Source organism: Phaenicophaeus curvirostris, chromosome 4 (genome assembly GCF_032191515.1).
Source record: "Phaenicophaeus curvirostris isolate KB17595 chromosome 4, BPBGC_Pcur_1.0, whole genome shotgun sequence".
NCBI lineage: Eukaryota > Metazoa > Chordata > Aves > Cuculiformes > Cuculidae > Phaenicophaeus > Phaenicophaeus curvirostris.
In genome coordinates, this window is record NC_091395.1 from 69,575,814 (window position 1) to 69,598,101 (window position 22,288).

General features: G+C 38.6%; 1 protein-coding gene and 1 non-coding gene across 5 annotated transcripts in view; both read right to left on the minus strand.

Annotated features, from left to right (window-relative positions):
* Positions 1-1,611: 1,611 nt before the first annotated feature.
* NSD2 (nuclear receptor binding SET domain protein 2) overlaps positions 1,612-22,288 on the minus strand; it is a 108,965-nt gene continuing 88,288 nt past the window's right edge. For 3 of the 4 annotated variants that reach the window (XM_069856474.1, XM_069856476.1, XM_069856473.1), the window contains 13 exons: positions 14,542-14,673; positions 13,386-13,509; positions 12,183-12,383; positions 11,329-11,508; positions 10,165-10,321; positions 9,222-9,427; positions 8,667-8,770; positions 8,134-8,403; positions 7,921-8,037; positions 6,030-6,171; positions 5,061-5,167; positions 3,325-3,529; positions 1,612-2,433 (listed from right to left, as the gene is read on the minus strand). In XM_069856474.1, coding sequence (XP_069712575.1) covers positions 2,165-2,433; positions 3,325-3,529; positions 5,061-5,167; positions 6,030-6,171; positions 7,921-8,037; positions 8,134-8,403; positions 8,667-8,770; positions 9,222-9,427; positions 10,165-10,321; positions 11,329-11,508; positions 12,183-12,383; positions 13,386-13,509; positions 14,542-14,673 — 2,214 coding nt within the window. In that variant the 3' untranslated portion in view covers positions 1,612-2,164. The remainder of the gene's footprint in view (positions 2,434-3,324; positions 3,530-5,060; positions 5,168-6,029; positions 6,172-7,920; positions 8,038-8,133; positions 8,404-8,666; positions 8,771-9,221; positions 9,428-10,164; positions 10,322-11,328; positions 11,509-12,182; positions 12,384-13,385; positions 13,510-14,541; positions 14,674-22,288) is intronic. The other variant, XM_069856475.1, reaches the window with a different exon arrangement.
* Positions 6,313-6,442, minus strand: LOC138720483 (small Cajal body-specific RNA 23). Its single transcript, XR_011337413.1, has one exon. It is a non-coding gene; the product is annotated as a small Cajal body-specific RNA 23 (non-coding RNA).

Below are 22,288 nucleotides of genomic sequence, written 5' to 3' on the forward strand. Positions count from 1 at the left end.
AAAGGTATTCTTATAAAGCCTTCCTTACATGGTAGAGTATTCAAAGAATGGTCCCAATGACATCAAATTCCTTCATTTTGTTTAAAAGCATGAGGAAAATCTTTCTGCTTTACTACCTGATCTCACTTTCCTACCCTCAAACCCCAACATTACAGAAACATACATAACATCATTTTTTGGTTTTGATTTTAGGCACAGGCCTATGCTTCAGTGCTGGTATAACAAATGCCTAGAGGAGAGGGAAAGCTTCCCTCAAAATCAATTAAGAAATCTCGATCTTTAATTCAAGTGCAAGGCTTGCATACCACATGTAACACTTGCCTCTATTTTGAACTGTGCTGCTTTCTCAAAATTATTTGAAAAAAAACGAAACCTTCCAACAGTATTTATAAAAGAATGATAAGAAGAACAAAGCCATTGTTTGGTCACAAAAGAGTTCAGCATAGGGCAATGCTACGTTTAAAACCTCTTTCAATTAACATCTTCTAATAAAAGCAAAATTTTTACCTGTTGGGAACAAAGGGGGATTTCAATAATTAAAAAAACTAAATCTGCAATCAAACCCTGAAGAAATACTCCTGGAAAAAACCCACATACTTTCATGATATAGCAAGGTTTCATTTTCAAAAGGGCTACACAGAGTTTCCTCACTATTAAAGGCAAACTAAGCTAGAACATACACAAATCACTACATGGACGTGAAGGCGCACATTGTGTTTACGTAGGCTAGATAACAATGGCACAAGTCAAAACTTACTTGTAACACTGCCTAATCACACACCAATGGCATGCACTGGGAAGAAAACAGGTAAAGACGTTTTTCTTAACCGTTTTTTCCTAGTTCTAATATTATTTCCATCAATACTAAATCTTGTATATTTATCTCACTGCAAGTGTGAGAGCCTAATGGCAGCAAAGAATTCAAAACAGCTTTGCTGACACAACACTGTGGCGGTAAGAGTTGAGAGCAGAGCTCCTAACAAAGTAAATAATATCCAACAGCTTGCCAAGTCAAGTAGCCAGTTTTATATGAACTTTATCAAAAGGAAGAGTCAGGCTAAATTTCACATTAAAATTGTTCTTTACGTGCTTCTGCACAAATCTATTTGACTTCTAATTAGTTGTTTTGAATTTAGTTTTTGTGTTTAATTCAAGTTTCAGCTTCTGTTTCATTCATGGGGGGTTTTTTTGTTTCCTGTTGGGCATTTTTTGCATTATCAGAAAGTTGTAATGCTTGGACTCCCAAGCATTTAAAAGATATGTTTGCCTCTGCATTTTAGTTAACATTAAAAAAAAAAATTCAAGTAATTCTTTAAAATAATAGGTTTTTAAGATTTATTTTTATTAAGACACAAAAATCCTAAAGTATTGGGCCTAGACTGCAAGACAATATCCCTTTAAATCCAGACTTGTACAGCTCTGCAAGATCAAGTCATTTCTGTTTCGCTGGAATGAAATACAGGAAAAAACAGTATAGAAAAAAATCTCTTACAACATAAGATTTCCCCTCTCTGGAACAGGGTGTGCCTTCCCCACCACACACTATATTTCTTCGTGGAAGGATACTTAAAAACATGTTGGTTTAAGAATCACTGGAGACCTATTTTTATAAAAAGAACAAACAAATTGTGATGGGTGTAGTCATAGCGAGATACGTACCTGGATCATGAATGGCATTCAAGCACTTGCTCAAAAACACACAAGGCAAGCAAATCTCATTGGGACCACGGACCAAGCCATTTCTTACTTAAAAGGACTTCAGAGCTAATAACTTCTTTCAAGGATATACTATTTTAAACATCTGTTGGCTGACAAATACGATCTCAAAACCTACATTTATGCCTACCTGGTTTGATTTTAACCTACCTCCAACCAAAATACTTTGGAGGGAACCTTTTACATTCGTAACAATTCAAGTGTAACTGTAATGCTGAGTAATAAGTTTGGTTTGTCCTGAAATTTTCTGAACTATGTAGTTCGTTATCAGTGCAGAAGCAGCAGAAGACTGCTGTGGTTGGCTCAGTGGATTTATAAAAACAAAATAAAACAAAAAATTCCCCCCCCATGTAACCTTTACAGAATATATGTAAAATTGTGTCCTTCCCTGGTCATATTCACAACTTATCTACAAGATAGTGTTGGCAGTAGAAACTGCAGTCCATGACTATTTGCATTCAGCTCTCATCCATCTGTTCCTCTGCTTTCTCTTGGGCTTCAACTTGTTCAGTTTTTTGCGGGGTTTCTCAGTCTTCTGAGTTTCAACAGAATCCACCCCGAGAACGTGTTCAGAGCAGCATAACTGTCCATTCAGAGTAGAATTTAGTACTGTCCCGTCTTGGTGTTCCTTGCAGAAAGAATTTGGGCAGAAGTGGCAGAAGGAAACAGAAGGTTTGCCACAAACATCACAGTGGTGCCAAGGACACTCCCACTTCCCTGTGATCAAAAACAAAGAGCACATCAGTAGAGAGTAAAACGTGTCATTGTCTTTTAAAGTTTTATGTTTTAGCCACTGAACAACACACGACTTCCCTGAAAAAGCAAGATGAGAAAGCAACCACCGGTGCTAATCTCAAAAATCAAAGTGCTACATCACACTTCTAAAGCTCAACTGACAGCAGAAAGCAGCAAACTTGACATCCTTCCATTTAAATAAGGCAGCGAAGCTCCAGCTGTAAGAAATTATTCAGGCTTTACTCAACAGCAATTTACAGAACTTGCAGCCGGGTAGCGTATCCAAACATCCAGTCAACTGCTGCCTACGTTAAAATGCTCAGGGGACAGCTGATGGGCTTTACCTACAGACACTCTTTTGCCCCAGCATATTTTACCATTCCTTGTTTCACTTGTTTCAGGGATAACAGGCTTTGCCTGCCTCAGTTCTTCAAATCCCACCCGACATGGCTGGCTGTGGAACCAGATGACTCCTGTGGTATCTGGAAGGGCAATCCAATGCCTGCTACCCTTGATATTTTCCTGCTTGCCTTGTTCCAGCTGCTGCTGCTATTCTTTTGGCTTGAACTCAACTGGCTTCACGCATTTCTTAGATATAATTAACCTGCCCATGATGGGCCACACTGCTCCTACCAAGTGATGTACTTAATTACCTACATTTGCAAAACAAAAGGCTCACTTTGTCAGAGGCAGGAGGGCACCATCATCATATCTCCACACTCAAAAAGACCTCCTATACCATGCAGCAATTAAGTTCTTAGCATATGAAAAGAGCATTTTCAAGAAGACGCTCTAGACAAGGTTTCAGTGCAATGAATGAGGTTCCTGTGCAAGTTATTTATTTGACTAAGTTTAAGGGGCAAGCTGACTCACCAAAAGGACGTTTCACCAGACCGAGACAGGAGAGATGATAAGCTTTAGTACAAGATTTCCTGTCACACAATACCAGCTGGCCTCCGTCACCACAACGGAAACAATCATCTTCAGATTCTTTCTTCCCTTCATTTTTCATTCTGCGTCTCCGTGTTCTCTTTTTGGTCTTTTTGCCTTTTTCTTCTGAGGCATTAGTGGAAGAATTCTGAAAGAATATGATTCAATTCTCTAAATGCCAGTTTTGCAAAGTAAAAGTATTACACAACCTAGGAAAACCGCTGGCATGCCTGGCATACTGCGCACACAGGCAAATATTTGACCCGTCCAGAGCCTCACTGTGCCTATCTTTGTTGATAAAATGAACATGCTGACCCCTATAAAAAGTCTTTGTGAAATCAGACCTCATTCCTACAGTCCCTTCATATTAGAAAGCTCCTCCACTTTCTCATGACTGAAAAAGGTCTTCCAATTCCCAGTCTAATCTACTTGGAGCTGATTTACCTCCATTTTGTTATTGCACCATCAATCACTTCACTATCCATTTTTCTCTTCCACCTGTGCCTGTTCTCACTGGAATTATTAAAAACAGCCTCTGATTCACTTCTTTGAGGAATGCACAGCAGGCTTTTACAAACTATAACTGTGCTCATAATGCCAGAAAGAAAATACCAAGCCTTATCCCTACTTCAATCTATCTGCTGCTTGCACTTTCAAGTCTCTTTCACCAAATAATCTAGAATTCATTCTGGATGTTTTTTTAACATCTCTTTCATCACTCTCTCCCCTGGCCCCAGTAATCATTAACTACTTTCTTTAAAATTAGCCTCTTCTATCAACCAGTGCAGACAGTCCTGCAAAACTGAACGGTAACATTTCATTTCTTCATGGCTGTACCCATAAAATGATCACAAGTTCATGTGAAACCCCACTTAAGCCTCTCCCTTAACAGAAAACAGCAATGTGAATTCCAAAGATTTTAAGTCCTCTGAAGCGCTGGATACTGAGCAGTGTAAAGTACTACAAAAGGTGGTGCAGCCTTTGTACATCCACAGGTGAGATTTTTTTTCTCTTGGGAACTTACTTGTGCCAGCCCTTCCAAAAGCCCCATCAACCTCTCCTGGATTACAGGTTTTAAATTAACCTGACATGAATCATACAGGCCACTTTCATGACATAATTTCATTTTTCTTTATGTTTACATTTCAAAATTCTTTTCATTTTAAGGTTTAGATGAGGGAAATATAAAGTGCAACGTCAGATTAATCTCACTGGTTATAGTTAGGCTCATTCTTAGTCAGTTCCTAGCTCCTACAGCCCTTGCTCCTTCATACTTTAAACAGGACTAGGAAGGTTATTCCCTCTGCAACCCTTTCTTTTATATTCTTTTGATTCCAGAATACAGCCAGCAGTATTTCTAATTCAGGACCAAAAGTAATTAATTTCTCATAGGAGAATGTGGGAGAAATTACTTTAGGGTGTTCCCAAAAGCAGCATCACCTGCTGCAGTGTTACAGCATAGAAGTGTACTCTTTAGCACCAAGGTTGTTTGGCAAGAGAATGTTTCCATCTTCCCAGCAATGGAAACAGTAAGCTTTTCCCTCAGGGGACAGCTAGCCTCAACTTAAGCAGCATTAACCCTTATCATAACGCAGAACTGGTCCACCAACACATCCCCCAAAAGAAAAACAAGGCTAGAAAAACAAAACATCATTAAATTCCCTTGACACATTACTTGCCTTTGGTCTGTCCCCAAGAAATCCACTGCAGTTTGGGGCACCACATTTGCAGACTGTTTTTTCATTGCCCAGACAGTCAAGGTTGTAATTAAAAGTCAGCTCCGTCCCTGAGGAAGATAAGATGTATCCTTTTGTTATGAAGGACAAGGTAAAGAGGCCCATCAGAATTATTACAAACAAATAAAGGTTTCATAATCTGTCTTCTGGTTTCATACTTGCTTGCTCATATATTATGATCACAGGATTTTCCCTCTATTCACTGCTATAAACACTGACAATGATTAACTACATGCCAGTACAGTGGGATGTCTTATGCAACTACATCTTAAAATAAATCAGTTTGACTTTACAAAAGTGTGCATGTGTCTGGTCTACACAAACACGCTGTATCTATGTATCTGTATAGCTAGATATAGCTATAGACAGATATGTGTGTGTGTGAACACGTGTACACAAACCAGAACATAGAATCATTTAGGTTGGAAAAGACCTCTAGGATCATGAGTCCAACCATAAACCTACCACTGCCAGGTTCACCACTAAACCATGTCCCTAAGTGCTACATCTACACATCTTTGAAATACCCGCAGGGATGGTGACTCAACCACTTCCCTGGGCAGCCTGTTCTTTTAAACAGCCTCCTACATCTGCTCCTTAAGCTCATTATATTCACGTGAAGAAAAGATGCAGAGTACTGTTTGAGATCTCTAAAACAAACCAGGCCCTACAACACGAAATGAATGCAAGGACACTAACTAGGGGCTCTTTGGTGTTCTCACAGAAACAAGTAACAAAACCCAGCCATGGGACTCCCTGTGAAGAAACGTTGAAGTCAAAGGCAGATCACAAAGCATCTCTTCTGCGTTCTGACTTCTCTACAAAAATATTTCAGTTAAACCTGTCCCACTCATTACTGTGGAAGAGGTTTAACTTTGGGAATTAAAACAAAACCAATATAAGCTGATATACCTGCAGGAATATCACACACAGCAAACAGGCCGACACGAGTGTCTCCATTTACTGTCCATTTTAGCGTTTCACAATTTGGTTGGCAGCTGTGATTCATAAAACGAGAATAGTTTCCTTTGGGGCCAGCATCAATAATACGGTCCTGGAGATCAAACCAGCAACAGAATCAATGTTTTTATTCCCCACCTCACACAAAAAATAGTTCCATAAATTATTTCAGTATTTGCATTCAAACTAGACATGGTGCTGCTACCCAGAAGCACACAAGCAAACCGATGGTACATGTTGTATTGAAAACTGTAGTGTCACACGTGCTCTGGAACGTGACACTCCCAATGCAATACACTGCTCTAGCTCACATTTTCACAGAACCCATCTCAGCCACGCGGCAGGACAAGTGTTTTTGTGAGCACTGCACTGGTCATGTTAGACCCCCCTCCCTCCAGAATGCCTCAAAACTCAAACTCAGTCCATTTACCTTTCACTCTGCATTCACAAAGCTGTGACGCATTTACAAATACTGTGCTTTATCGTATTTACCAAGTCACTGCATGATTACGTGCAGAGATTACCAGTTTCTCAACAGCTTTCTTTCCCAAATCAGCCTAGTTTAAACAAAAACAAGCTCTTGGTGAACTAAAAAAAATCCCATCCCTACACACAATTTCCTTCTAATTTCTAGTCACCAAACACACCAGACATTAACAGAACAAAGTCTTGAAACGGCCAGAAGAATTCTGAAATTGAAAAGCTCCTTGCCAGAGCTGATTAAGACACCATTGCTTCTTTATGAACAAAGATTGCTTTCTAACACATATTTATAACGTATGTGTACGATTGTCATGAGTATGCGCACATACATCCAGCCACTCTTAACCGCAAGTACAGCTCAGCCTCATAATGCTACAGGCATTTTTAAAGGACAGAGCCACAAAGATAATTTATTAACCATGGCAAAAGTCAAATATATGTTTGGTTCAGATATTTAACACACTGACATCGTGTGTCAGAGTAGCAGTGAGGTGAGAAACCGAAGTGTTCAGAGAAATGTGGTTTCATCTTCCTTAGGTGATAACTCCTGCACAGGAACTCCTCAGTTACAGGACTAATGAAAACAAAGCAGACTGTCTCAGGCAAAAGGAAGGTCGTTAGGACTGAAAAAATATGCAGGACTGACAGTCAACTCCTGTTTTTCTCATAATTAGCTGTTGGGAACTGAAACAATATAATACATCTATAATCAATATCCCCTGCTGTCCAGGGGATGCTTTCTTCTCAGAACAAAATACTTGGAAGTGTGCACAGAGAACCACAGATGCTGGATTAATCTGTTGCATCAATTAATCTGCTGGATTAATGTGCTGCAGAATCAATTTGTGGCATGCTGGCTGGCTACTAATGGAGACAGCGCTTTCAGAAAAGAGTTTCTATGAAAGCACAAGCCGAGTTCTGCTATAAAGAAATAAAGGGACAGAGAGCTGCAAAAAAAAATTAAATGCCCAATGTTTTGGGCATTCAATTTAAGTTGTGAGGACACAGCCCACACTACCCTCACGTTAGAAATTTTTTGTTGTTGTTGAAATTCTAGTAAAAGGACAGCTAACAGTAACTCTTTAAAACATACCACTACTATTTCCCAAAACTTCATACTGCAACAAAGCACAACTTATAGATCTTAACACATACTTTATTACATTACACAGTTAGAACTAACAAGATGTATTTTATATATAGAATGGAGTAAGCAGGCATACAAGATGAAACTTCGTGAATATATGAAACTGTGGAACATCAAAGGTAGCAGAGCACCCTACGAATGTGATCAACAGAAGCAGAAGAGATCAAAACAATATTACAACTGAATAACAGAAGAAAATGTAAAATAATCTACCTTATCAATTGTAAGCATATAGAAGTGGGTAATGTCATTTTCATGTGCATATTTGATTCTTGCCATACATTCCTCTTCATCAATCAGCTCACCCACGTACTCATTCACAAACTCTCCCTGAAAGAGATTAAGTATCACTAGTGAAGTATATACCAAACCCACCAGCAGCTTCACAAGTACACCAGCTTTTCGCAAGGCAAGAATGATTCATACCTTTTTAATGTCCCTCTTAGCGACCAGACCCCACCCTTTCCCATCAGTTTTGATGATCTTTGTCTCAGGGTATTGACGTTTCGTAAAGCACTGGTTTTGGCACCGTTCTCCTGCCGGACAAACTTGTGGATGGCATTCGTACATCAGCATCCGGTTTAGGCACTCGGAATCAAAGCCACAAGGGTTTTCATCTGTGGGTTTGCAGTTGCACTTGGGAATCTCAGAAATGTCAGCAGTATATATCTGCACTTTACCACAAGGTTTATTCACCTAAATAATACATTAAAATAGTTCAAACATTGCTTTAAAACATTTGAATTCTTTGTTAGAGTTATTACAGTGGTTATTGATTCGGTTATCCAAAATTAGATGTTCCAATGGAAGCAAAATTTCATCATTTCATGACTATAAAAGCACAATTACCAGCACACTGTTACAACCTTTCTTCCCTATCTTGCCACTCAGGTCTCTCTCTCTCCCCCCAGTGCTGGCTTAGACCTTAGAGTACCCAGTGTAAATTCCTCATACCTTACCTTAATGTGCTTGTATGGTGGAGGTTTACGTTCACTTTCTTGGGTTTCTTTGGCTTCTCGCTGTAGCTTTATTTCTCGAAATCGAGCTTCGGCTTCTTGCAAAGCTAAAAAAGATTGTTTTATTAACAGAAATGTTAGAAAGAGGATTACTCCTTCCCAAGCTGACTTGCTTGTTCCCATGTGTGTTAAATAAAGAATCATCTTCTGCTTCCTAGTCCCACCATTCAATCTTCTGCCAAACAATGCTTCTGAATGTTAATACTCTTAGCAGATGTATCAATTCTACCCTTTCTGTCTCCCAGTTACATTCATCATTTCCTCTCCAGAAAGTGAAAGTCATCAGAAATAATTCCAATTAGATGCTAGTTGCTTACAAGCTGCGGCAATAATGCTTTAATTCAAAGTTAGTGGTAGTGACTACTGCCTGGGACACCAAAACAATTTTTTTAATTTAATATTGTAAAACAAATGTACAAACCCAGTCCCAAGGCTATGTGTGAAGAAAGTAAAGCACGCATATCACAAGATTATTTTTGTTTACTTTTAGCTATGTACCATTTTTGAAGACTTTTCCAATTCCTTTGATCCCGTGGTATCTACTCCCTCGGTCTCCCTCCATATAAGGGAACACCCGGGCTTGGTGCGTCCAATAGTAATCCTTAGAACCAAAGAAAAACACAGGAAATTCTCCGATTTCATGCTTCATTTTCTGGATATTTGGGGGAACGTTTTTCGGATGGCAGACTTCTGCAGGCCACCATCTAGCACAGAGGTACAAATAAAAAAATACAGCATTTTAGTCAAGCTCTTTCTGCAAGAGACAGCTTAATAAAACCATCCTAAACAACAGTAACTGATTATTATTTCCATGATCCAACTGGATTTAAAATCCTTTCCTCCTCCCACTCCCCGGGCAACAAGAGAAGAAAAGACTGGAAAAGGAAAGCGGGACACTCAGGTCTGTAGGACTTTTGCCCATCTGCAAGATAAGGACACACAAAACTCCTTGCATCTGGTTAGCAAAACCATCATCTTTAACATGACCTGCAATCACTGTAATTGTTAAAGGCCAAGAAACAGCTGATAATAGCTACTAATGCTTTCCAGGATAAACCCTACCCGCCTCTATCTCACTTAAATCTCAACATATGAAACACTGACAACCTGAGTGACTTATCTACCAGCCTGCAAGGTAGTAATTCAGCCAGTTATAAGTTATAGCAGCTTAATTATTTGAAGAGATCCTTGAAACAAAAGTGGTTAACAGTCATACAGTGGTAGCAGACGTCAGAAGACTACAAGGACTGCATGCCTTGTCTGAGAGCACAACTGAAGCTCCAAGGCTTTGAAATCGAAGCTTGCAAGGAGCTCAGGTCCCTAATTCATGGAGGGATAAGAAATCTGTGTACAGGAAGGCTCGCCTACAGAAGGAACCAACTGTATGATCCTTAATTAAACATGCCAGTACTGTAAAGCAAAATAAATCCGTTCATCAGACCTGTAGTTTCCCAGTTTAACCCAAATAATATCCTGGAAATGGAGCTTCTTCCCAGCTCTGCAGTCATTGCAGTACCAGCTCCCATCTGGCATTTCAATGTTTAAACAGTCTGGGTGAAACGCCGCAGGACATGACTCGCAGCACAACAACCTTCCTCCTTCAGAGGGGAAAAAAAAAGGTTGAAAAACATCAAGATAAAAATAAAGGTTTTGCATTCCAGCCAGTTTCAAAGCAGTGTGATACATATGTGGTAGGTTCAGTTAGAAAATAAATGGTTAAAACAAGCTGGCCTGCAACAACTACATATCCTTTAGTTATGTACAAACCCTGAGGTCCTTTCTGATTTGAAAGCCTGGCAGTCTTGGATTAGTAATACAGACAAAATAGCAAGCAAGCAAGCAATAAAAAAGCCAGAATAACGCACTGCAAATTACTATTACTTTGGGATTTTTTAAATATATATTAATATTTCTTTGTATGCAAAATGTTCACAACAACAGATTTCTCTTATGTGTTTTCCTAAGGGGAAGGAATGAGTTTGTTAGTATGTTCCATGAATTATCAAGTGGAAAGCTAGCTGCAGCTTAAAAGCTGCTATGCTGCCTGTTAATTTGTTAAATCAGGTAAACCTTCACTGCTACAGTTTAATCAGCACTATGCATATTGTGACACTCAATAAGAAATAAATTTATTGTACAGCATAAAACAAACCATCCTTAATTAGTTGCTCTCTCTCAGTAACAACTACTACAGATTCAATTTGCTGTCTGGTGCTAAACTAAAGCAACTCTTAAAATATTTATGTTTAATATTACGTATTTGCAATAACGAAATACAAAAAGCTTAAGTACATCCAACAGAGGGGAAAGAACAGAGAAATACTTCTCATTACGTGTCTTTGGTAAAGAATAAAATCAGGCTTCTGGTTGCTGGATGAAGTCCAAGTAAAAACATTCTTTAATAAATTAGATCTGCAAAAAAAAGGATACTCAAAAACCAGAAGCAGCATAAGCCAACCTGAAGTTATTTCAATACCTAACGAAGCCTACCTTAATCTGCCACGTTTCTAATAATTTTTTATAAACAGATTACCAAAATAAAATTCACACTGAAGAATAAAAGATTTTGATGCAGCATTTATGGAAGAGTTTTACATCTGTTTACCTTTTGAACACACAAAGCACCAGCTCACATTGACATGCGCATGATGACTTTTTCCTTTCATGGCAGTGAAATGATTCGTACAAACAATGCTGTTGGAAGCAATGACTGCACATCCCGCAGCAATGCAAACGTCTCCAGCATGGTATGCAACAGGACAGCGAACACAACGCATCATCTTTCCTAGCAAAGCAAAATACTGCCGTATTATTTTAGAACAAAACTGATTTATTATCTGAGCTAAAAACCGCCCAAGGTAGCTCATACACACAAAAAATTACATCAATTATATTTTCAAATTCTGCATACGTGCATTTAGCAGCAATACTGAATTAACAAAGGTTTTAAAGAATCCTACGCTGAGTTTAAAGCACTAGACTATTTAAATGTGAAGGCTTTAACTATGCACGCCAGGGTAAAAAGCTTTCCTCAGTCATGCAGTTTGGTCTACAGATGTTGCTCAAAGCTAAAAATACGCACAAAATCAAACATCTATGCACAGAATCAAACGTCTCCACAGTCAGCAAACCCTGCTGCAGCATTTGTACAGTCACAGGTCCCACCCTCACTCTGCTCAGCCCGTCTCTCATTATTTATGCATTCTAGATTTCATTCTCTCTTGAGAAGAAAACATCCTTAACAAAATATAATTGAAAGCTAGTTAAAAAAAGAAGATACTAAATACTAATGTTGACTGAAAATTCTTTAATCATTATTTTTTTTAAAAAATCCTGAATCCATCCATAGAACATGCCTGAAAAACAGCAGCTAGCAGTTATTCCATGGACAGATTCCTTACCTTAACATAACATAAACAGATTTAATTCATCAGTCATAAAATTGTAAAATGAAACTACCTTTTGACATTCGTGGATGTGAGGGGTTACTAACATGACAACTCAGGCAACTGTGGAGAGGACATCGAAACCCCCTGTTCTCAAACACAGTAAGGTGAAATTTCTTCACACAAGCTTCATGGTAGAATTTTCCGCAGTGGGATACGACACAGCGTTTCACATCTGCTTTTCTCTCTTTGCACACAAAACAGGTATGTACACCTAGCGGCAAAAGTAATAAAAATAATGTGACTAATTTTTCATTCTAACGTGTGAATTTAAAACGTTTCTGTTCTGAGCTTTTGTTATGTATGGGGGAGATGCTGTAGTTGTGGGTTTTTTTAAACAAACACAAATAAAATTCTATTATTTGATGCAGCAATTTATTTACTTTAACTCTTTGGTGTTAAATATTAATCTGTTCAGATACAGATAAAGTTAAAATGTGAACCCATTGCAGTTAAAATGTACACAACACCCAAAGGCTCACTCATCTGCTTTTATGTTCTTATTTATAAGCCTCAGCATGCCAGGACAACTCTGAATTTTTTGCTTTATTTTTTTTTAAGCAATGAAGCAGAAATGATGGGTTGTCTGTGATCCTGTCAAATTTGAAGAAGGTTCAGAAACCAAGGATAAGCATCCTCTAATCTTCTTTCTGGACCATTGGGAAAGCTTTATTTTGAAGCAGCTTTGTTCCAACAAGGTTTGCCACATGTACAGAACTGGGCTTATGAGCAAGAACGCAAATCTATGACATAAAGTTTTGAGATTAGAAACTTTCAAGCAGTTATTACAGGATTAAAAGCAAATGAAATTAATAGCAGTAAGGTAGTCTTTTTATAGGGAAAGCAAAAGATACAGACACACAAATGACTGAAAAGGGACTTAAAATGTTTCACTTGCTGCTATTTTGCCTAGGATTTCTTACGTCTTTGCGACTGACTGTAAATCTAATCTGTAATTGTACAGAGAGCATATATTCTGCAGTTATTAAGACAATGGAATTAAGATTAAATCAGCCAAGCTGCAAGAGAGTTCTCACTGAAAACAGTGAGCTTTCTAAAACACAGCACACTTTATGGTCCTGTATGAACTCCCACCCTGTCAGGCACCAAAGGATAAATGTGCTGTCAAAGATACATTGTCCAGGACAACTTCCTACAACAACGCATGGGAAAACTACAACTTTGGGTTTTTATTAATAGAAAGGGACAAACTTGCCTGATGTACATTCACTACAAATGAATTTTCCTGCTGGTCTTCCAGAGAGCCCAAGGCAGCTTACATGAAAAGCCCGATAGCAAAGTCCTTCACACAGTAGGAGATCACCTGTTTTTTCACACAGCTTTTACAACACAAAGGCATTGAATGTTAAAGAAAAGTTCATATATGGAAGAAATTGTTTTCTTTATTCCTTTTCATATATTGCTCCTCAAAATCTCTTTTCCCATTGCTGAAATCAAATTTAATAAGCGAAAGATAATTTTACAAGTATCATCACATGCCCTGGCTTCCAGTCAAAAGAGGTAACAGTCATTAAAACACTAGAACTTTCACTCATAGAACCACAGTTCATGAGTAAATACAATCTGACAGAAAAAAAGGAAGAGAAAAAAAGCTTGAAGAAATTTTCCCTGAGCACACTGATGCATCTGAGGAGGGTTAAAAAGCATCTTTATTTTCCTTTTCCTTGGCAAAAGGAAATTAATCTAGGTGGCACAGTGATACTTCTATGTCCAAGTGGTTAGCAATGACACATGCACAACTAAAAATGAACCAAACAATAATGCTGGCAGAATTTAAAGGACTAGCCAACATTTAAAGACAGATACAACCTCATCCTCACTACGTACAAGAAGTGAAAATATAACTGCTGGCCCAGTTTTGTGGAAACAAATTCAATCTGTCCACTTGTATTGTGTTATCATTTCATAATGTAAAGAAGTCTTCCAGAATAGTTTGAGAAAGCATTTTGTTTTCAGTTAGCAGCTGCAATCTCTGCTACACGCAGAAGCACAAAACCCACCAGGTTTACTCCCTCCTCTTTGTTAATAGATAAGTGAGCAGCTCTTTTCAATCATTTAACCAGTTACCTGGCAACAGTCCTGCACTTATTCTGGGGCACCAATTATGCTTATCTTACGGATCTGGAAACTCAAGCAGAAAGGCTCAGTCACTTATTGGAAGTCAAGATTAAAAAAACCCATTAGGAATGAAGAATTCCATCTATTGGCACGGCACCATCATCACTAACAGACATCTCAGACACAAATGATAAACCTGTTTCTGGCCTAATATCATCATTTTCATATTTTAGAAGAACCTTTCTATGAACCCTCAGAAAACACTATTTGCTGCCCCAGCTAGCATCTCTCACCTGACACACATATTCTTTTTTGGTTCCTGCTCCTCGCTCAGATTTTTTGGATGATATAGACACTTCAGTCTGAGTTTCATCAGCACTTTCATAGGGAGACTCCGAACGCTCATCTCCTTGGCCATCGGAGATCTGAAGATCAAACACAGGTGTTAGAGAAAGCAGTCATGTATGGTCAGTCTTTCACAGAATATCAACTGCAGGCAGCAAACAGCCTGCAATTCAGACTAGCAGATTTAGGCACACTCTTTCAGTTTTGTTTCCCCCTCCTTTAAGGAAAAGCTTGATTTTATGCATCTGTGGAAGACTCGTCAAAAGGATCATATAACAATCATCCTCACCAACTCAACAGCAACCAAACCAAAACACCAAAACTTTATAATGTGACTACTCACTTCTGTAATACAGCTAGCTAGAAGTACCAAGCCTGTAACTCAGTGATCTCTTCAAATCCCTTGATTAAAGATTGAATGCATGTTTTATGAGAATAACAGTTAAATTTAGAAAGAAACATGGAAAACTTCAAGCTACATATGACAGTTTCTGACCCAAACATTCTCTAAGAAGTGGAAGCAGTGCATAGAAGAGAGAAAGAAAGAACGAACTGATCTCCATATATGCTTAAGGAACATTATAGCTAGCCATCAATTCAAAACACTACAAAAGATAAGCCTGTTATGGATAATCTTATATAACAGATCTAGATGTTTTAAAGATGAAGGCTTTTTTCAATACTAACAACTTAATTAAAAATCCAAACTCAAGTAACATAGTCAAAAGAAAGTATAGGTCAGTTTTCAGTTCAATAGAATTTAGGGAGGGAATGGTCAACCCAGTCAGTTGTTTTTTCTCACGTTACACCAAAAGATGCAGAATTTCATCTTGCTGCCCCTAGATGGTACTCAATGAGTTGTGTTTCACCAAGTACATTCTCGAGCAGAACATCACAATTCGCAATCGAAAAAGGAACCAGTCATTTCTCTTCAAGCTTGTTCTAGTGCTCATTCACACATACCATCAGAAACACTGCCTCATGCCCCTTTTGAGTTGCATAACCGCAACTCAGAGTCGATGATGCTACCTCCAGGTATTTCAGCTCTATTAAAAGTCCACTGGCACCAGACATTTTCCTCTTGTGGAAGCATGCTGCAATTAAGCCTAATTCAATCCTCTCCAGTACATCAAAATACCCTGTAATTTCTCCCTAAGGAATTTTTTCCAGCCTCAAGACAATTTTGTTGGGTTTTCTCTAAAACTTAACTGTACTTTAAAATGTTTGCTCAAAAATCAGGCTAGAGAACTGGAAGCAACAGCTCGTTACAAGTCTCCTAAGTACAATATCCAAAGCAAATCAACATGCTGCTTTTCCTCACTGCTTCTGTTCTGATCTCCCTAAGTCTTTTCAATACAGCGCTGAAACTCACTGGATATTGCCACGGTGCCCAAGAGACCATTTTGCCAATAGACATTTGTCAGGATACAGACAGACTTTACATGAAGAACCTGATTTCTGTTTTCAGACATACTATCTCATATTTACATATAGTAAAACACACTTTATTAGAAATGGCCCAGCTTACTCAGTAATGGAGGCAGCTATGTGCTACCTCCCTAACAGCCAACCTCCGTGTAATGTGTGCATTTATTAGAAGCTACTTGTTTTGAAATCAGAGAGAAAATCAAACCCAAACCCAGCCTAGAATTAGTATTTCTAAAATCCCTTTAGAAACGCTGGCTTTGAGCGATTACTTCTCACCACTGCTGCCAACTAACTATCATCCCTGCATTTAACATTTGCTTTTCTTCACTGTGTCTAAAAATATTTTGTAAACTGGATCAGATTGACAGTTGTTAGTTGGTTATTTTTTTTCCCCCAGATTACTTCCAAGGCTTTAAATGCATTTCTTCTGAGCAAATGTAGGCTATCAAAGTGCTCCGAGCCTACGCTTCGCCTAGGAATATCTCTACAAGTGGAGTGATTCTGTGATTCTGCCTAACCCCAACAGAAGTGGTTAAAAAGACACTGCAAGTAAAATCATTGCTTTGCTCAGGCACCAGGGAATCTCTGTTTGCTGGAATGTGCTGCGTAACAGTAAACTGGAAGTGCAGGCTGAATGCATGGCCAGGAGCAGCCAGTAGATAAGGAAAGGTAGCGCAGGAGTTCAGCAAAAACACAAAACCATTTTCCCTTATGGTTAAGGTAAAACTGTAGGTTTTGCTGTTTAAACTAGTCACACAGAAACATTAATTAGCATACACAGTGCACTGCTCTAACATTTTTAGAACCTCATTGTATTCCTGTTTCAACTAGCCAAAATTAGTCACGTTTGGAAACAAAAAAAAAGACAAAATAAGCTGGAAGATCTTAGTATTCCCTTTCCACTAAAAAAAAGTCAGAAGTATGCTTTGTGTTGTAAACCAAACAGAATGGTTGTCCCCCATCTTTTCCCCACACCACAAAGCACACCTAAAGGCCCGAGAAAAAGCATTTCTGCAGGACACGTTAAGAGTTAAGCTAGTCTCTCCAGCACTGAAAGCTCGAGGAAAGCATTCCTTTTTGCCCAGCTCTCTACTTTTGAAGGCAGAACAAAGAAACAGTGTATATCCAGTGACAAACATGATCAATCACAAGAGAATAAGGTTGATTTTCAAGCAATGGCTTCCTAACTTTTCTTTGGTTTATAGACTTGTAAAATCATAGAATCGTAGAACAGTTTGGGTCAGAAGGGACTTTACAGGTCATTCAGTTCCAATCCCCCTGCCATGGGCAGAGACACCTTCCACTGAATCAGGTTGCTAAAACGTCCAAAAACTGGATGAAGGATGCAGACATCTATATGAAAAGGTAAACCCCACTGGCAGGTGGAAGTTCTTCAGAACCCCCAAGAGATAGGTCCTGAAGTCCAAGCCATGTGTGAACCACAGGTTGATAGCCACTTTCCTACAACCTCAGACTTAATGCACCAGCCCTTCATCTAAATTAAATGGCTACTGAGCCAAAAAGGAGCAATGCTGGCAAGAATCAAACTCTACATCACAAATGCAAGCACAAACGCCAAATTCTATCAGCCCGTTCAAGATAAAACTTGGCAATTTACACCCACCAGTAGACTGATGCCAGATTTCAAGCATGAATACCAACACACGTAGTAGGAACAAAATACCTTTAATTCATCATCCGTATGGCTACCAGACTGAGAGCATTTTTCAAGATCCCTCTTTTATGCTTGTCAGGAGCCTCATACACTTCACAAATCAAATGCTCTATTAACTACCAGTTTTGCACTACGCAGACAAGCCTGGATACCTGCATGTGGCTGTTGAAATTCCTAAGAATCAATATATTCATAAGAAGCTCAGTGACATACTTCAACCGCCTGATGCACGTTGCTGCTGCTGCTGCAGAATGCATCTCGTGACACCTGCTACCACGACCAAAGCTTTAGCCATCACATCCAACAACCACGTTATGTGTAACTCACACACAACTTGTATGCACTGCACATACCAGTTTTCGTGTCTAACTTTAGGGGGCTAATAAAGGGGCAGGCTAGCAGATTTCCCATTATATTAAAGGGAAACATCTTTTAGAGGTTGATCCTACTTGCATCTGATTTCTACCTTGCAGAAGGTGAAACACGCTCTACCAGCCATCTCTCTGCATGTAACTGTGGTTCTATATAACCACCTTTCGGAAAAGCTGTCCTAGCTCAGATCCTTGAGTTATCCCCAAAAATGCTAATGGAAATATCAGGGAAGTAAAATGAGCATCTGTCCCTTCAGGTCTGTGTAGAAGAGGCTGAGACAACCTTCATCTAATGTTTTCCAGAAGGGATTCACAATCTAATGATGGGTAGGGCAGGAGATGGTTAGGAAAACTATCTATTCTCCAAGCAAGCTACTGTGGTACTACCAGCTTCCGATTCACCAAAGGGAAAGTTGAGTCTTACAATAAAAATACCTTTAGATTAGAACAGTCACTAACTAAAGATGATTTACAAGACAATTGCTAGAAATGAGTACATGCTGACGTAAAACACAGCCACATCTACAATTAAACTTAGCGCTTCTGTGGCTTGTTAACACAGCTTTCCCTAATGGAAAATATACTAGTTCACGTACAAGTGCCCAAATCACAGCATTCAATAAAAAACAGGGCAGGTTTTGGGGGGCTTTTCTTAATTTCTTTTTTTAGCAACTGTTAAGTTACAGACGTAAATCTCTCCCTTGTGATCATGCCAGACCTTGTCTTGTCCTTACTTCTGTAATATAATCTCCTTAGCAAAGTAAATGGCATGTAATTAACTTTTCTGATAGTCGGGCCAAGGTTCAAAGTAATCAACATTTAGATTAACGGCAAAAGCTGTTAATTGGCAATTTGTAGAGATGGCTGGTTTTCTATTTTGTTCTGTTTTACATTTTGAGTAACTCATAAATGCAAAATTTGAGTTCTCATAAATGCAAAGTACTATTTTTGAGTACAAATTTAGGGGAAAAAAAGGCAAGGCTATCCATTTCAGATTTATAGCGACAAGTTTCTGCAATGAAATCGTACCTGAACTCTATAATCACCTCAGTTTTTCATGAGTAATTAATGATGCCACAACAGAGAGGATGCCCTTCCTCTTGCTGAAGTTACTATCATCATGAGCACCATCAAACTTTATATTTTGAACATCAGTCAGACTTTCCTTCCCATTTCTCCATAATATTGTATGTCAACGTTATTTTGTGAGTAGTTGTCCGTAGAGGCTTTCACACTGCACTGCCTTATCACTGATCAACCCAGTGGTATTTCAGAAACCAAATCCAGCTCTTCCTACAGGAAACTGTGCGTCTGCGTACACAAGTGAGAGAAAGGGAAAAAAAACATATCATGACAGCTTTGCCTTTCATTTGGGCTGGGCCAGAACTCATTTCAGGAATGAATGAAGTTCAGAATACAGTTGTTGACAGAAGCGAGAAGTTTACTATCAGACTCCTGAGGCAATCCTTCCTTTCCCATGTGTACCAGTTCTTATTTCCTACTCAAACACGTCAGACTCAAAGAGAACATGTAAGGACACATTACTGCAGCTTTCCAAGTTCTCTATAGCTTTGTTATTGGAAAAATACTTGTTACTGAGTCAAACTTGGAAAAAATTTCGGCATGCCTGTAAATTCTTTGGGTTTAGTACTGTATTTTTCCTGGTGAGAAGATACAACTTGTGGCAATGTGTCACTAGTTTAGGAATTGGGTCTACTCATCTCAAGGTATTTTGATCCTATATTTTATATTTCTTCAACTGTTTTTTGGTAACGGCTACTCAGACCCACAATGGTAAAGGAATCAACTTATCAAGACCTTGTATCCTCAAAGTATTTTTAATTTCCTTTTCAGCTATATGCTAGGATTCCCTGTTCACAATAACTAAAAGTAGTATTTAATAGATTCTTTCAAATATCAACCTATTCTTAAAAAGGTTATTTAAGGACACTTATAAAAATCAATCTTCAGCTTTAATTCTTAACTGAATGGAAATGCTTTGCATACTGCAATATTTGATGTATAAAGACAGATTACACCAGCATCTCCCACTGAATACTGGGTAATTGTTTAATTACTAAATATACAGACAAGATTTAACATTTTTTTTTACTGTTTCCTGAACTATTTCTCCCCATTTTGCACAAAGGGGATATACAAGGTGCATACAGATCCAAGGACTGTTTGGGGAATACTGGAGTCTCCTCTCAGTACTACGTTGAGTAAATAAGAACTTGTTTTTGACAGAGACTGGTGTGCAGGCTGAGAAAGGAGGAGAAAATACATGCAACTCTGCACATCTAAACTAAGACTCTAGGGTATTACAAAGAGTTAAATTGAGTCAGCTATATGTACGTTGAGTTTATATGTTTATATTTTGAATTTTGCATTTTGATTGAAGCTCTCTAAAAAGGAGGAGGTGGCAGGAAGACGATTTGACAGAAGCATTGGGTACAAAATCCCTTCTCAAATGTTTTATCTACTTGCAAGACTTTCCTCAGCCAAGGAAACTAAGTTTCCGTTAACTACATAGTTCACAGCACCATCAATTAAAGCTTTCAAAGGTGAAAGGATAAGCATTAATGTAGGGAACCATTTCTTGCACCATTCAGTACATCTAAATGTCAAGTCCATGTCTACAACATCTTTTAAGCGTTTTTTTTTTTGCAACCAGGTACCTGATTCCAGTCTCAGCCACACACCTCAGCAGAAATGTGAGCCAATTCTTCATTCCCTCTGGCTTTTTTTTTTTTAAAATTGGATGCAAGCTGATATATACGCTTAGCTTGCATATTTCTAGAATCACGTGGGTGAACTTTGCAAATTGTATACTTAGTTCCACATCTGGATGGTTGGAATGTCACTTATTAGAAAAAAAAAAAAAGAGAGAGAGAAAGAGAGAGGTACTGACATACTCTCAGTTGGCACCCAATCATGCTGACACACGATACAAGAAAGGATAGTCAGGAAAATGCTCTTGTGTTCCAAAGAATCAGGTAAAGATGAAGTGAAATATCTATGTGAATATTTGCTCCATCTACTCACCCACTTGAGGAAAAAAGAATTTTACCATTTAAAATTTTCTATTTTCTTTCAGACACCTCCAAAATCAAATAGCAAATACCAGTGCCAGCAAAAACATTCCACTGCAACTCCAAGGAGAAAGGGATTCAGAAGTTCTAGGTTTGAAAAGCAAAACTGCTGTACACATCCGATCTGCAGCCTGAGAATTCAAAAAGTTATCGTAACAAGAACATGAAATTCAACTGTTCTGCTAGTCAAGACTGGCCCTCAGTCAGCCACGGACCTGGCTATTAAACATATTTTCTGTTTTAGTCTTAGGCTTAAGTCTTCATTTTTTAAAGATAATCTACAGAAACATCTTTGCTGGCTGTCTGCTATCCGGGGGGCCGGAAAGGGGTGGGGTGTGTCTTTTTCCCCTCCCTGTAAGTACCCCTGGTACTAGAGCATCAGTATTTGCTTATACAAAATCTCATGCCTCATGGAGCAGAAGCAAGTTTCAAATGTTACTCACTGTGTGTTGCCAATTGCAAAGTGAACCACATTGACATTTCTGTGCTTACCAGCTTCACTAGAACTCCTCTCCTAGATCCAATTTATACAAGTTTTCCCTGCCCAGTGTTTGAAGGTTCAATACACATTTGGAATTTCTGAGTTAAAGAGTTGCTAACATTTGTGCTTCTACGGTGCTCACACTGAAATGGGCTCTAGCAGTTCCTACTCCATCTTTTCAGACTTTTCTAGCTACCAAAGTGTAATTTTCACTTAAAAAAAATACTTCCTCAGAAAACTCGCTTTATTTACTCATTCAGTCTTATAGATGCACTTCTTCTATCACTTATATATGCTTGCTTAGCAGGGTGTCTTAAGAATTAAGAACACAAGCTTTAGCGTCTCAGTCATATTCAAGACAATACTGTTTTTCTGCCACATTGTGCCAAAGCAGTTATAAAACTAAGTAAAGGGCAAATGTTTCCAGAGCCAAAAAAGTTAACCCTCCCACTTCCCCTTGTTTCACTCGAGCGTCTCTTGTTTTGTAATCCCAGCTGTAGAACATCAAATGGTAACAAAATCCCCTATGTATACTTGTTTTAAAGGCAGAGATATATAAAATGAAAACAAATCATTGTGGGAAATTATTTCCTTCTGCTTTTTGGTTTGGTAGGCAAGCCACCTCCACGGCAAGAGCATCAGGATCTG